This window comes from Amborella trichopoda, chromosome 12, assembly GCF_054954075.1.
Source record: "Amborella trichopoda isolate Santa Cruz 75 chromosome 12, AtrichopodaSantaCruz75HAP2 v2.0, whole genome shotgun sequence".
Taxonomy (NCBI): Eukaryota; Viridiplantae; Streptophyta; class Magnoliopsida; order Amborellales; family Amborellaceae; genus Amborella; species Amborella trichopoda.
Window position 1 is genome coordinate 35,056,980 of NC_142347.1, and position 16,371 is coordinate 35,073,350.

The following is a 16,371-nucleotide window of genomic DNA, read 5'->3' on the forward strand; positions in this document are numbered from 1 at the left end:
ATTCAAAACAAGAACACTTTATATAGTTTTAAAACCTTATAAACAAACCATGATCTTAAATTGGAATAATTCATCTTTAGTTGATATGGAATTGTATACAATGAGATCATATACCTTTGGTACGAGGAGGTTACAATTATTTGTAACCATCTAGTGTGAAATCTAATAGCTTGGGTGTGTCACTAAGTTCAAGAAATATTCTTTTGAGTTGGTTAATGGAATAAATGCAGCCACCCAATTTCACATTTAATAGTAGAGATTAATTTTGATCACCTTATACAAAAAGTAAATACTTTCATTGCATACTTAAATAATTTTTTTAAAATTTTTTCAAGCTATTCAAAAGTGTCATCATTAATAATAAATGAATTATAATATGATTTGGTGGGATTTATTATGCTTTATATATGAATTTGTTGCAATTTTCATGGCCATGCATGATTTCCACTGGTATTGGTTGCAACTTGACGTTTCAGAAAGGCTTTAATAAAAGAGCCTCTACTTAACGAAATTAATATAATATAATAAATAAAACTAAAATGACCCAAGTACGTACCAAATTCATTGACTTGATTTTCACGACTAATCCTTCAATTTAATCGAATTACCATTGCTCTTATGGTCTAATCTAAAGTTTTAAAATACAATTTAAAATACAGGGATCAGAATAACGTGGATTGCATTGTTGGGTGATGGTCACTCAAACCGCTCATTTTAATATTTAGGTAAAGGATGTGGTTTCTATAAGACTTAGGTTTTATGAAAACAAAATAAAACTTCCCCTCAAATTCTCGTCCAAAATGCACTTTTGGCAACTGAAATCTCCATGAGGACTCTAAAATCAATTTCCAATACCGGCAACAAGATTCGAAACTTAAAAAATGATACAGATCTTGCAGATCTATAAACACTTATTTTTAGGGTGTAATAGACGGTCCAGATAATTTGTTACAATAACCATATTTTTAGAGCTTGAAATCGTATTTTTTTTCACAACCATAATGTTCAAGCCAAGATGTTCGATGCAAAGATTTTCTAATTCTTGAATTGTAATTTTCGATGAGTTATAAAGTGAGGCTTTACTTTATTTTGATAGGGTTGCATCCCTATCAAACCATTTTCCTTAGATAAATTCCTTAAAAATAAGGGAGTGGTTTCTATTGGTCCCAGGCCCTAAACAGTCAAAGTAGGGCGCACCTTCAAATGATGCCGAACTATGTTGTTTCAGTATCTGAAATCTTTGTGATGGCCTAGAAATTTATTTTCATCTCTAATTATAAAATTTAAAGCTTAAAAAATAATGTAGATTGAGCATATCTATGAGCACTTGAAAATTAACGATCCAAAAATACATTACAAGATGCACTATTTTCAAAACTTGAAAACCATTTTTTATCATGTCCATACATCTTGAGGCCGTGATGATCAATTTGAGGATTTTTTGGCATTGAAACAACCTCTTCTAGTGAAATTTTTTAGGTGCACCTTAATTTGATAGTTTAGACAGCCTCACACTTATAAAACCATTTTTATTAAGATAAATCTATATAAACTATTTAATATTTGAGAAAGCTTTCTATATTTCTCCTACTGTATACAAGTTATACACTTCCCCGCATCCAACAATTTGATTTGAATGGACGGGTGAGATAGACTTGATCACAATGCCACACCTCTCTACTATTTTATTTTTAATTTTTTTCTACAAAAAATATTTTGGCACCAAATTTCGAGTGTCCACTCTTCTCTTGAATGCACACCGGCAAAAAATATTTTTTAAAAAATTCTTTTTAGGGGTATTTGGTTCACTTTATTTCTTTTATCATCATCATCAAAGCTTTTTTTCAACTAATTAAGGTCGGCTACACGATTCCTGGTCCACCATTCTGTTCTATTACGGATAGTGAAGCCACAAGTCCCAGTGTATTTTCTCTCTACTTCCAATAATATCCTTTTAGGCTTACCTTTTATCTTTTTTGAGCTTTCTACTCGAACTAACTTGCACCTCCAATTGGTGTTATTTGGGTCAGCGCCATACATGGCTAGCCTACCTAAATCAATTCTCTCTCAACTTATCCCCTATTGGTGCCACACCTAATTTTTCTTAATGTATTTATTTCTTTCAAAATATTTTTAAATATTTTAGGTACACCTCATTAAGATGATGACACGTACTAATTCTCATATTCATGATTTGTAGAAAATTTTAAAATAAAATATTATGAGGTATCGGATATAGATCAAATAGTCAGTTACCTACTTGATTTAAATTGGATAGCTAAATGAGATATTGGGATGGAGTAACTTATATACAGTAGGAGAAGCATATAAAGATTTCCTTTAATGTTATACTAATTATTTTTTATTCAATTTTAAATTACAAAATATGAGAAAAAAAATAAAATGTTAAATAGTTAATCTCTTATTAATAATTTGATATATTTCTCTATAATTATTTTTTCGTTTGACAATCCAGATTGCCTTGGCGAGGAAAAATCGGTTTGGAGGAGCCCAACCGACTCGGGATTTTGAAATACCGAGACACCGAATTAGTTTTTAATTTTTCATATTTCGTATTATTCAAATTTCCTGTTTTACCCCGCTACCAAACCCCGCAAAATGACCAGAATACCTTCCATCCCTGAATTACCATAACACCCCTGCAAATACGTCGTATACCACGAGACTACACGCTGCATCTCCTGGGGGCTACACGTTTACTTATGGGTCCCGCACAAAAGATTAAGCAGTGAGAATGATAGAGAATGGGCACAAACCACTGCTTTTTCGCACGTGCACATATGGTGGCTCTTCGCGCGTGCGGCTTCGGGTTGCGCTATTTATGGCGGTGAGATGCCGCGGTGCCGAGACGGGAGAAAGTCGCGGAGCCAGAGATTTTTTCTAGAGAGAGAGAAGGGAAGAACCGAGACAGGAGAGAGTCGCGGAGCCAGATATTTTCTCTAGAGAGAGAGAAGGGAAGAACCGAGACAGGAGAGAGTCGCGGAGCCAGAGATTTTCTCTAGAGAGAGAGAAGGGAAGAACCGAGACAGGAGAGAGTCGCGGAGCCAGAGATTTTCTCTAGAGAGAGAGAAGGGAAGAACCGAGACAGGAGAGAGTCGCGGAGCCAGAGATTTTCTCTAGAGAGAGAGAAGGGAAGAACCGAGACAGGAGAGAGTCGCGGAGCCAGAGATTTTCTCTAGAGAGAGAGAAGGGAAGAACAGAGGTGACAATTTTTGGAGAGAGAAAGAGAGACTTCGTAGACGTTGTAACAGAGAGATTCTAGAGAGAGAGAGGGAGTCACTGTAATCGAGATTGTGGACAGAGAGTCACGGTAATAGAGATTGTATAGAGAGAAGCTTGGGAGAGAGGGTGGTAAGTGGTAACAGAGATTTTTAGAGGGAGAAACAAACGGGAAACTGAGTTTTTTAGGGAGAGATTTTTATCTCCCATAGCGGACTGTTGCAAATCAAACTGAGAAGGACAGGGCTAAGAGAGACTTTAATGCAAGATTTCTGGAGAGATGTTAAAGTCCATGGTTCGGGCAATGAAGTCGCTCTGAAATTCAGCCTTAAAACTTAGTTTAAGCCCATAGATCCAGTGGTGAAGTGGCTCTAACCTAAGTGGCAGCAAACTCAACTGATTTCATGGCCATGGATTCCGGCCTAATGTACTGAAATTTCAAGCCTACCTATCCGATTAAGCGGTGACTCTAAATAGATTCCAGCCAAATTCTGGTGAAAATTCTAGTCACTGGATTGATTTCCGGCAAATATTCCACCCAACGTCAGTTTTAAGCGAAATTCAGCTTATGTACTGAGCTCCGGTGAAATTTCAAGTACCTAGACTGACTACATGGCAAAAATCCCAGCCAACTTCACTGAGTTTTGGCTATAGATCTGTCATGCAGCTGCTTTAACTGAGATTCTGGCCAAAATCAAGCAAAAGTGCGGCAAGCTGAACGGAGTTTCTGGCCAAATTTCTGGTAAGCATTTTTCTTGCCACAGATCCGGTGATGTGGCTTCTCCAAGCTGAAATCCGGTGAATTTTCTGGTGAAAATTCCGGCAATGGGGACTGACATCCCAGTTTCAGCACACGAGTACATGAGACGCCGTGTGGTCCACACCGATCCCGACAGCGACCACTCCTTGGCTTTCAGCGACTACAACAGCGACCGATCAGGGGAATTCAGCTCCACATGTCCGCCAAGCCGGACGCTTCTGGCAGCATGTGCTGCTGATAATTCCTCCGATGACGCTCTCCAACAGCTGGTGGTGGAGCTAGGATCTCTCAGTGTCGATGAGCAGAGGCGTGCTGCCATGGAGGTGAGGCTCCTGGCGAAGCACAAGCGCGAGAACAGGCTGAAATTGGCAAGCGCAGGTGCAGTGAAGCCACTGGTGGCGCTGGTCCAGTCGCCGGACCCACAGGTTTGTGATAGTACCTTGTTGTTTGTTTATTTGTAGAATCACAAATCAGATGGAAAAATGAATTGCAAATGTTGAATAACTCAGATTTGAGTAAGTTTTCAAAAACAAAATAACACTCAGATTTGAGTGAGGTAAGGGATCGATTAGAAATGGAAATTTATAATGAATTGTTTTTGCAGAATCAGAAATTAGATGAAAAATGAATTTAAAATGAGGAATGACTCAGATTTAAGTGGAGGCAAGGGTTTGATAGAAATTGAAATTTTCGAATGAATTGTATTTGCAGAATCACAATTAGATGAAAAATGAATAAGAAATTGGAAATGTTGAATCACTCAGATTTGAGTGAGGTAAGGGTTTGATTAAGTATTTGCAGAATCATATATTAGATGAAAAATGAATTGGAAATTGGAAATGTTGAATGATTCAGATTTGAGTGAGAAAAGGGTTTGGTATGTTTCTCCCAGAGTTTTTTTTGGGGTATTTAGTGCTGAATTGGACCTTTTTGTATCCACTTTAAGATAAATTTGAGGGCGGGATCCTCTGGTTTTATTGGTAGTTTCATATTTTTCAGTTCTCCTTTTCTTTTCGATCTCAAACACTTCTGATTTTGTCCATCAATTTTTTCACACAGGTCCAGGAATACGGGGTCACAGCCCTACTGAACCTCTCCCTCTGCGACGAGAACAAGGACCTGATTGCAGCCGCCGGTGCTGTGAAGCCCCTGGTGCGCGCCCTGCGCGACGGTTCCACTGCAGCCGCACGTGAGAATGCCGCCTGCGCCCTCCTCCGCCTCGGGATCCCTGAGGAGAACCGTGCCCCTATCGGCTGCGCCGGGGCCATCGAGCCCCTCGTCAACCTCCTTGCCCTGGGCAGCTTTCGCGGCAAAAAAGACGCAGCTGCAGCACTATTCACACTCTGCTCTGTTCGCGAAAATAAGCTCAGAGCAGTAAAAGCTGGTGCCGTGAAACCTTTAATCGAATACATGGCAGATTTCTCATCCGGGATGCTCGAGAAAGCAGCATTGGTGTTGGACGTTCTGGTTGGGATTAGGGAAGCCAAGGCTGCTGTCGTCGAGGAGGGCGGCATTCCTGTTTTGGTCGAGATCATCGAGGTAGGGTCGCATAGGCAGAAGGAGTTTGCTGTGGGCATACTGCTGCAGCTCTGCGAGGAGAGTTCAGTTTACAGGACATTGGTGGCGAGGGAGGGCGCCATTCCGCCGCTTGTTGCTCTGTCACAAAATGGAACTACCAGAGCAAGGCAGAAGGTATGTTTTTCTTTATTTTGTTGCTCTTTTGATGTGGTATACTGATTTCGTAAACCAGTTTTCGGTATGGGAAAAGTTTATGTAGAGCCGAGGCTCTAAACAATCAAATTTGAGCCTACCTCAAAATTTCACTAGAAGTTGTTTTGATGTCAAAATATCCTCAAATTGATCTTCTCGACATCAAGATGCACGAACATGTGAAAAAAAAAAAAACAAAAAAAAGGATTTAAAGTTTTGAAAATAGTATATTTTAACACATTTTTGGACCATCAATTTTTTAGATTTTCAAGTTTTTATCGATAAATAAATAAAGATGAAAATATATTTTAAGGCTATCACAAATATTTTCAACATTAAAACCACATTTCTTAAACACTATTTGAAAGTAAGCTCTAATTTGATTGTTTAGAGCCTAGGCTCTATGCAAACCGTACCTTTAGGTTTTTCTGTTAGAATTTATTTAGAGAAAGTTCGGTTTTTCAGTTGAACGTTTGGGAGCTGTGATTCTGGTTGTCTAGTGTGGTTTGGTATGGTTTTCTTTCTAGTTTCAGTGGCGGTTGGTTTTCAAAATAAGTAGTTTCTTTTATCGGGAACAGGCCAAAAGCAGGTCCGGATCCATGAATAGCTGTTTGTAGTGCAGCAAAATGGCATTTTTATTGTAGCAACCCGTTCCATTCCTACCATTAACACCACCCCACTAACCCCTTTAGAAAGCTAACTCCTAATTCCAAAAATTGTAGCAAACTATGTTTTACTGTAGCAAATCGGGGGTTCTCTTCTAGACCCTGATGATTTCCTGTGCATTGACGGAATCGTCATGAACCAACCAATTTTGATTTTGAAGTTCAAAACTGTTTTATTTGACTTTTGTTTTCGGAACTTTACTCTAAACCTCTTAAAATTGTGAACCCAAAATTCAACTGATTTGGCTTGGAAATTCAAAATTCGTACTAATCAGTTTAGAATTTTTAATTTCGATTATAATTATAAGAGTGTAGATTGTATAAAGCCGAGGCTCTAAACAATCAAGTAAATCACCCCTTCAAATAGTGTTGTCGAGAAATGTGATTTCAATACTAAAAATACTAAAAATCTTTGTGATAGTCTTAAAATATATTTTTATCTTTAATTATAAAATTTAAAGCTTCAAAAATAGTGTAGATCTAGCGTATCTATGAAAATTTAAAAAGCTTAAAAACTGACGGTCCAAAAATGCATTTACAATATGCACTATTTCCAAAACTTAAAATCTATTTTTTTCTCATGTACATGCATCTTGAGATCAAGATGATCAATTTGAGGATATTTGAGCATCAAAACATCTTCTAGTGAAACTTTCGAGATGCACCCTAATTTGATTGTTTAGAGACTCGCACTTGCATAAACTTTTTCCTTTTTCCTTTAACATTGATGTAAGGGGTAGTGACGTCGTTTTCTCTAAATTTAATTAAGCTTATTTTTTTTGCCTTGTGGGTGGGAAAGTTTAGTTTGATGAAACAAATGAACGGGACATAACCCCAACTAATCGCTCTCATGATTTTCTATTTGACATCAGGGGCCTATTTTTATGGCCTTATTTCGCACTCATGATTTTCTATTTCGCACTTACTATGCTCTTATGGGACCATGTCGTGTATCTACTCCCTTGGGCACACATATTTAGCAAGATTATTTTAGTCTAAAATTTGGGGAATTGCATAAGAATTAGAAAAAATTGTTTCGTGCGGGTTGGACCGCATTTCTACACTATGTTGTCCAGAGGTATAAACCATCCATCTTCAAGATGGATGTAAATAGGTACTAACGGTCCAAATATTTTCTTAATATAATTAGTATTTCTAGCTTTCAAAATTTTTTTTTTTCTTCATATTCATGATCTCTATATTAAAGATTATATATTCTATAAATATTAGGATCAAATTATATTTAAAATATATATTTATCGCCAAGCTCGCATTTCTATACTATGCGACCGGCTGCAAAGCTATGATTATTTTCAAAAGAAAAAATTTGAGTAATATGACAATGGGGAGATTTGGAGGATCTTTTGTTTTTTTGCCCTTGAAAATGACTATGCGAATATTTCTGCAATGACCCCACATTCTCCCCCTTGTCCTTTTTCCCATTGGAACCATTGAGCCCTTCTCCATGAAAGTGACTTGGTTTTTTTGGTTTATTTCAAAGTGGCTCATTTTATTTAAATTTCCCACAATGTTTTGGTTCTATTTTGGTTTCATGGAAACCCAGTTTTTGTTCATTGAATTATTCCGGATTCCAAATTTTCTTCCTCATGTTCCTTCATCATGTGTTGTTTCAAACTCTTTTTTTTTTTTGCAAAATGTTTTTTCATCACAAGAAAGAAAGAAAGGAAAAGCATAAGGGTGAAACACGACTTCTTATTTAAAACTCTTTATGTTGCGTGGGACCATTTTGCCCCTCTTTTTGATCTTCTAACGTGCACCAACGTGCTGAGTCTTCTCCCACAAACCTTCTAATAAGAAACCATGGATTCGATTATAAAATAGATCATTTTTTGGTGACAATTTCATAATAAATAATCGACATGATTGTAAATATTGTTTAATAATTACATTAAAAAAATATATTTTAATAATCAAATATAACATAGGAGTTTTAAGTATTCTATTCTCATATAAGTTTCATTGGTTATTGACCTTTCAAACTATACAAAAAATCAATGCAAAGGAAAAAAAGCATGATTGGAATTTGTCAAAAAAAATACAGAGTCAGAAGAGGAAGGAAAATTTACTTCTTACATTTTATGGTTTTTAAGTTGATATTTGATACATAGGACTTTTCCATTTCTGTAATTTTTCTGAATTGTTGCTCATATTGTGAATCCAGGCTGAGACCCTAATCCCGTTCTTGAGGCAACCAAGATCAGGCTTTCACAGGTCGGATGATTAAGAATCAATGAAGACGAAGAGAGACGCGTGTCGCGTATCGGGACTCACCAAGAATGTATATATGTTGAAAATTTGTAAATGAAGGAATGTGCGGTAAATATTTTTAGTTTAGTTGGGGTTCCATTAAATCCAAGAGAAAGGTGAGTTGGGTTCTTCAAACGCGTGGACTCGAATTGAGAAAAGGAGAACCTCTCAATTTTGCTTTTGTCAATGAACCCACACAGGTTGCTTACGTCATTTTCTTCTTTTTGTTTTTCTTTTCTTTTGTGGGATGGCCGTTTGGGTGGCAGTTGGGTTTTTGTAGTCATTGTCATAATGAAGCTTTTTGGAAGTGGGTGTCTGTGTCCTGCCGTTGGTTTGGTACCTGGCCTTAATATTTTATTGTTTTGTTTCTTCAATGAAGAGCAGGAAAGAAGAGGAATCTTCCGAGTGTTAAAAGGCAGCAAGGCTGCTGTCTCTAGGGGCCGTTCCTTTTATTTTACTACCTTACTTTATGGAGGAAGGTGATAGAAGATTCGGTGGTGTTACTCTATTGCCTAGAGAGAGAAGAAAGTCTGACGTGTTTTTGCTAGGTTGACCTTGGGTTGCAGTCTTCTACCCTATACTTGGGTTAATATAGAAATAACAAATTATGGCAGGGCCTAGCCACATTAATTTGCCCGCTCCCAGTTGGGGGCATCAAGGTACCTATTTTAAAGGAAAAACTCTTAGATCTGTTTGCTTTGTTGGGAGGGCTGAACCTGGGCTTCGGAAAGTAAATAGAGTGCAGAAGGCTCGGAATTAGGTTTTTGATAGTCCGAACGTAATCGCCTCGGAGGCCTACCTGGGATAACCACTCCCTATGGATGCGGCACTTTCTTGACCTACAAAAGAGCGTTTACCACAACAGAAGCCAATAAAAAATATTTTGGTGCATGCACTTGAGAATAAATTTCGTGTATTAAGAACTTCAAATCAATTTTTCCTGAAGAACTCAAAATCAATTCCATCGGTGTGGAGTGGTATTTTTTGAGCTCCAAAAATTTTTTTGAACCCAAAATATGGGTAAGAAAACATGGTCATGGAGTAAATCAAACAACAAACAACACGTTGTGTTGGGCCAAACAAACAGCCAAAACGGGGTAATGTAGCGATCGGACCAAACATACAATATAGTACCACGATAGTATATGTTTTGTACTGATTTAGTACCAGCCACGCCAACAGGGGTTTATGTGGCCTTTAAAGGTTTTACGATAGATTGTATAAAATATATTTAATAAATGAAATATAAACTCAATGGAGTGTGGTCTTTTTGTGGATCATATTAGATAAATGTTATTTGTTAATACTCGGACTAGGGTTGATGAGCTAAGCCAGCTGAGGTTTGAAAAAACTCAAGATACTTAGGCATATGGATCTAACCGAGAAGGGTTTAGTGGGTTAACCCTTGATGAGGTCAGTGTATGCCTCGATGAGAGCCGAGGGACCTTGTAGCCATTTCGTATGATAAATAGTCTTTAGAAATTGAGTTAAAACCTCATCGTTATATCATCACATGTCATGTATATAGAAAGCCGATTCGCCAATGAGGGTGAAGTGTGTACATGTGCGAGAGATTGTCCCTATACACCATAGAGTCATGGTTGCATCATGGTATGGAGGACCATGATTTTTGTCTCTAGGGGAGAACCTGAAATCCATAAACTGAGATTGTACCACTTAGTCTATAGGCTGACTTTAGTGGTCCAATCATGAATCCCTTCAATGGATTGTGGGTCATGAGAACTGTTGAGTCAGTTTGAGAAAGCTATGCGGTCTGTGATTCACAATTGAAGGTGGAATGCTCCCATGTATTGATAATTTCATAGATTTAACGAATACGATTCCCATTCAAATTAATTAATTTTATGTCATGTGATTTTTAGAATGTTTATTTGAATTTTTATGAATCTTTTGATGTTTTAATTTTTTTCATATAGATTTATAAATTAAAAGAAATTTATTTTTAATGTTTTAAATAAAATATAGGATTTAAAAATTCTAAATATGAAATATAATATTTTCTAAAAATATATGGGACTTCCATAACATATGGGGTCCAAAATTTAAAAAGATGTGGATTAAGTGGGGCCCACGCGTGCCCACCAAAAGGGTGGCATGTCCCCACCCATTCACGTACTCTTCTTGGGAAGAATGTTTATCCCATTAGTTGGCTTAGAACCTGATAAAGTTGAATATTTGAGATTTTACTAATTCTTTGAATCAACATTGGTTGATCTAATAATTAAGGATATGATACGTTAAAATATAAATTTTTCTTATTTGATGGGAATAGATTTAGGAAATGGAGGATAATGCTCTAGTCTTTAAATCTTGATAGTGGATCAACGAGATGGATGGTTCAAATCTCTTACCTCACAAGTCTCTCTAGATCGACGGTTGAGATTTGACAATGAGGCAAAATCTATGGCATAGAAAATGAGGTCTCCCCTCATAAAATTATATACGTATTCTCTTCTCTCTCTTTAAGAATTCTCTATTTCCCTACCCCAAATTTAGCACTCTCGCTAGATTCCCAAAGGGGAGGCATGCCCAAATTTTTTTCTCTCTCCGAGTTATTTTAGGTAGTACATACTACCTCTTTCCAGTTTGGGTGTCACCGTTAAGCCTAGGTGGTATTTTTCTTTGTGGGTAGCAAAGTGGTGGAACTCTTGCTAGTAGATTTCTCACTCTCTCTTGCTATCCATCTTTCATATTCTTTGTGGGTGGCAAAGGGGTGGAACCCCATGCTAGTAGATCTCTCCCTCCCTCTTGATATTCATATTTTATCTCTCTAAAATCAAGCTAAGATTAAGCCATTGAGTTGATTTTTACCATAGTAGGGAAATCAACATACAGGTCATAATTAACATACTGATAGAACCCGAGCACCATCGAAAGAAGGAGATTTGGCATGGGGTGTACTAAGCCCGATTGAGGTAATCTCCGGCAATTTTACCTTTTTAAATATTTATTCATGTTTTGATATTCTCTTCCCATAAAGCAATAAAGTCTAGTTTTGTTTGTTAAATAAAGAATTGTTTTTGAAGATGTAGCAATTGAGAACGTATTTTATTTATTTATTTCAAGAGTGGTTTGATTGTAATTGGACATTGTAGGTGATATTGCCGGTGTAGGAATAAATAATGTTTTTAAAATGTATTTATCGTGCTTTATCATAAAGTCTTTTTATTGGTATCAAAGCAAGGTTTCTTGCTACCTCTAGGATTTATTTTATTTTCTTTCTATTGAGTCCTACATTGCTTTTGGGAAAAATAGATAGATGGCCGTACGGTCTTCGAGATCCTAAAAACCGAGAGGTTTGATGTGTTCAACTACTCCTCTTGGAAGCGAAAAATCAAATATGTGATTTATGAGGAGGAGTTGGATGAGATCTTGATTGAAAGTCATCCTCATAGTCCAAGTAACAATTCATCCTAAGATGCTAAGGATAAATATGCTATTTGGAAGTGCAAAAATATGTGAACAAGGAATATTTTGCTTTGCGCGATGGTCAACTCATATGCATCGAAATATGAGTCAATGGGCATGGGAAAAGAGATGCACGAGAGACTTGAAAGGGAGCATGTTGATCCGTCACTTATAAAACAATTCTTAGCCATGAAAAAGTACAATGAACTCAAGATGAGCGAGAGCACGAAATTATAGGATCACATGCACACTTTTTGTGCACTCATTCGAGAAGTACAAGCCATTGGAATGCAACCCGAAGAGCCCAAGCAAGTGGTTCATCTCATAAACTCACTTCCTAATTCCTGTGATACTTTTGTCACTTCTGTTGCGACGAGATCAAAAGCTCCCAAGTTGGAGGAGCCAATCACTACGCTCAAAGGAGAAGAAGAGAGAAGGAATGCACGTCACACCCTGGCACCGACGGTGATGCTACATATGGTAAAATATAAACCCTTCTTTAAGCCTTATAAGGGAAAGGGTAAGAATGTTTTTAAAGAAAACACAAGGGTATAAGGAGAACAAATATAAAGAGAAAAGAGAGACCATAACTTGTTTTGTTTGCAAGAAGGTGGGTCATATAGTAAAAAATTGTAGGTTCAACAAGAATCCAAGAACCAACAAGGAACTTGCTTGTATGGTCTTAAAAACCTTGTTGGTCGACCCCAAGGGTACATCTTGGTGTCTTGACTTGAGAGCTACGACTCACGTGACAAATACCAAGGAAGAGCTCCGCATTTTCATTCCCATGAGGCCGAGCGAACAACATATATTCATGGGAGGAAATCAAAAGACCGAGGTGTTGGGTGTTGAGGACTCTCTTGAATTGAAGAATGGGAAGATGTTGAACCTAAAGCAAGCACTTTATGCTCCCGAAATGAGGAAGTGCTTGATTTCGGTTCCGAAGATATCTAAGGCTGGATTTATCACTACCTTTGTTAGAAAAAAGGTTATAGTGAAAAATCATAATGAAGTTGTAATGACCGGATGACTTGTGGACGGTCTTAACTCAATTGAAATAAAAGAAGAGGTTGCTTATGTCTCGAATGGTTTGGATGCATATTTATGGCATATGCGTGTAGGGCACATAAGATTTAATAGAATGGAAAGACAAAGAAAAGATGAGATCCTTCAAACTATAAAGGAGATTTATCAAAATTATGTGAATCGTGTGTGCAAAAAAAATTAATAAAGAAAAGCTATACCGGGGCATAAAGAGCTACTAGTCTATTGTAAATCATTTATAACGACATATGTGGTTTTATGAATGTGGCTAACAGGTATCTCATCACTTTTATTGATGACCACTCACGATATGACCACATATACGTTATACACACTAAATCCGAGGCTTTAGAAAAATTCAAGATTTACAAAGTTTGAGGTAGAAAACTAAACAAACTTGAAAATCAAAGTCCTATGAACCGATAAAGGTTGCGAGTATGCTTCCGAACTCTTTAAAGACTATGCTTCCGAACTCTTTAAAGACTTGTGTGTAGAGCATGAGATTATTCATCAATTTACTATGCCCTACATACCGGAACAAAATGGAGTTGCCGAGAGACGGAATTGGACCTTGGTAGAAGTATGATGGGGCATGCAAAATTTTTCCTAGATTTTTTGGGAGAGGCAGTAGTAACAGTTGGTTACATTCTGAACCGGACTCCCACCAAGGCTACCTCTTTTACTCCTCACGAAATATTCACCGGTTGTACTCTGTCCCTCGATTACCTACGAGCATGGAGTTGCTCAGCCCATGTCCTTATCCCATACCAAAACCAGACAAAACTAGATTAAAAAATTGTCAAGATCATCTTCATTGCTACCCTGATCATGGTATGGGGTGGTCATTGAAAGTCGAGATGCTCATTTCTTTAAGGATGAATTCCTTGAAGTAAAAATTAGTCACAAACAAGAAAATCTCTATGAGATGGCTAGTGACAAGGTTGAGAAGCGAGAACCCAAGCCTGAACCTCAACTCCAACCTTAAATAGAATCCGGACTTCCCGAACCAAAAAAGAGTAACCGAGTTACAAGACCACCTCAATAATATCTTAAGCACTTTACCTACCTGGGAGAACACTATGATAGGATTGAGGATGAATCAGATAATGAGCCTAAGACTTACCGAGAAGCCATAACTTGTTCTCAAAAGAACTATTGGATAGAAGCCATGAAAGATGAATACTCATCCATTAACCAAAATCATGTTAGGGAATTAATACCTCTACCTCGACATCGAAAAGCCATAGGATGCAAGTGGATTTTCAAGAAGAAACTTAACTCAGAAGGGAAACTAGAAAAATACAATGCTAGACTAGTATCCAAGGAATTTATTAAAAGGAAGGAATAGACTATGAGGAAATTTTTTCACCAGTTGTCAAGTTTCAATCCATTAGAACCTTATAGTCATAACAGCCCATTTTGACTTTGAAGTTCATCAAATGGATATAAAGACACATTTCTTAAATGGGGAGAAGAAATTTATATGAAACAACCCTAGGGATTTGAAGACCAGGAAAAAATGAACCTAGTGTGCAAACTTAATAAATCACTCTATGGCCTAAAACAAGCATCGTACTAGTAGTACCTTAAATTCCAAAAGACTCTGTCTTTGACAACATTTATCCCTAACCAAGAAGATCTTTGTATCTATAAAAAGGTCAGTGGGAGTGATGTCGTATTCATCTATCTATATGTAGATGATATGCTGATTATTAGTAGTTCAAAAACCTTGTGTTCGAAACTAAGAAATTCCTTATACAACACTTTGATATGAAGGAACTTGGGAAAGCTTCATATGTGTTGGGCATAAAGATCGTAAGAAACAGAGAGAAGAGAACCATTCAACTTTATCAAATGACCTATGATAAGAAGGTATTGGAAAAGTTTGACATGGATAAATGTAAGCCCATGACAATCCCCGATTGACAAGAAAACAAAGTGTAGTAATAAAATGTGCCCCAGTGATGACGACATAGAGGAAATAAAAATTATGGAGATAGTACCATATAGATGTGCAATGGGATCCCTTATGTATGCAATGACGGGGACAAGACCTGACTTGTCTTTCATCATGAGCATGATTAGCCGGTTTAAAAGCAATCCAGGATTGGAACATTGGAAAGCAGTTAGGAGAATTTTGAGATACTTGAAAGGCTACACACTTACATATGGGGGAGGATCGAAAATCGCTTTTGAAGGATATTTCGATGCAAGCTATCAAGGGGATTCAGATGATGCGAAGTCAACATCTGGATATATGTTCATGCTTGGAGAATGAACTATTTCTTGGAAGTCAAAGAAACAAGATGTAGTAGCGTTGTCCACTATGGAATCAACATATGTGGCGTGTTGCTTGGCAGCCAAAGAAGCTGTATGGATTAGGAAATTTCTTAATCAACTTGATTTCAAACTAATACAATGTGGGCCTGTGAGAATCTACTGCGACAATGCGGTCGCTATATGCCTATCTAAGGAGCTCAGATTTCATAAAGATTCCAAGCGTATAAAGCCCTTCTTCTATCATATACGCAATGAGGGGTAATACGAAGAGAATGACATCAACTACATACCTATCGAGGTGATGATAGCTGATCCACTCATAAAAGGGCTAGCTCCAAATGCATATAAGGAAGATGGGACTGAGATAAAGTGAGGAAGAGAGATTGTACGACCTCCAAAGGCCAAATGGGAGAATTTGAGTTTATGTGGCCTTTAAAGGCCTTATAAGAGACTGTATAAAACATATTTAATAAATGAAACATAAACTCAGTGGGAGTGTGGTTCTTTTGTGAGCCATACTAGGCAAATGTTATTTGCTGATACTCGAACTAGGCTCAACGAGCTAAATCAGTCGAGGTTTGGCAAAACTCAAGATACTTGGGCATAAGGATCTAACCGAGAAGGGTTTAGTGGGTTAACCCTTGATGAGATCGGTGTATGCCTGAATGAGAGCTGAGGACCGTGTAGCCTTTGCTTGTGATGAATAACCTTTAGAGATTGGGTTAAAACCTCATCGTTATATCATCACACGACATGTATATAGATAGCCGTTTTGAAATTTACCAATGAGGGTGAAGCATGTACATGTGACAGAGATTACCCCTATACACCATAGAGTTATGGTTGCATCATGGTCTGGAGAACCTGAAATCCATAAACTGGGATTGCGTCCCCTAGCATATTGGCTGACTTTTGTGGTTGAATCATGAACCCTTGCAGTGTACTGTAGATCATGTGAACTGTTCGGTCAGTTTG

The 16,371-nt window shown here is 37.5% G+C and overlaps 1 protein-coding gene across 1 annotated transcript; it reads left to right on the forward strand.

The window, feature by feature from the left end:
* The first annotated feature begins 2,986 nt into the window (after positions 1-2,986).
* On the forward strand, positions 2,987-8,950 carry LOC18430873 (ARM repeat superfamily protein). Its single transcript, XM_020665219.2, has 3 exons — positions 2,987-4,425; positions 5,060-5,692; positions 8,558-8,950. Exons 1-3 carry the CDS (start codon positions 4,066-4,068, stop codon positions 8,618-8,620), a joined length of 1,056 nt encoding a protein of 351 aa, XP_020520878.1. The 5' UTR covers positions 2,987-4,065; the 3' UTR covers positions 8,621-8,950.
* The last annotated feature ends 7,421 nt before the right edge of the window (positions 8,951-16,371 follow it).

Bases quoted from the DNA above. Each gene is read 5' to 3' on its own strand.
- LOC18430873 (XM_020665219.2), top strand. From the start codon at position 4,066: ATGGGGACTGACATCCCAGTTTCAGCACACGAGTACATGAGACGCCGT. The intron at 4,426-5,059 runs GTTTGTGATAGT...TTTTTCACACAG, and splicing joins TCCAGTCGCCGGACCCACAG to GTCCAGGAATACGGGGTCAC. The intron at 5,693-8,557 runs GTATGTTTTTCT...TTGTGAATCCAG, and splicing joins CTACCAGAGCAAGGCAGAAG to GCTGAGACCCTAATCCCGTT.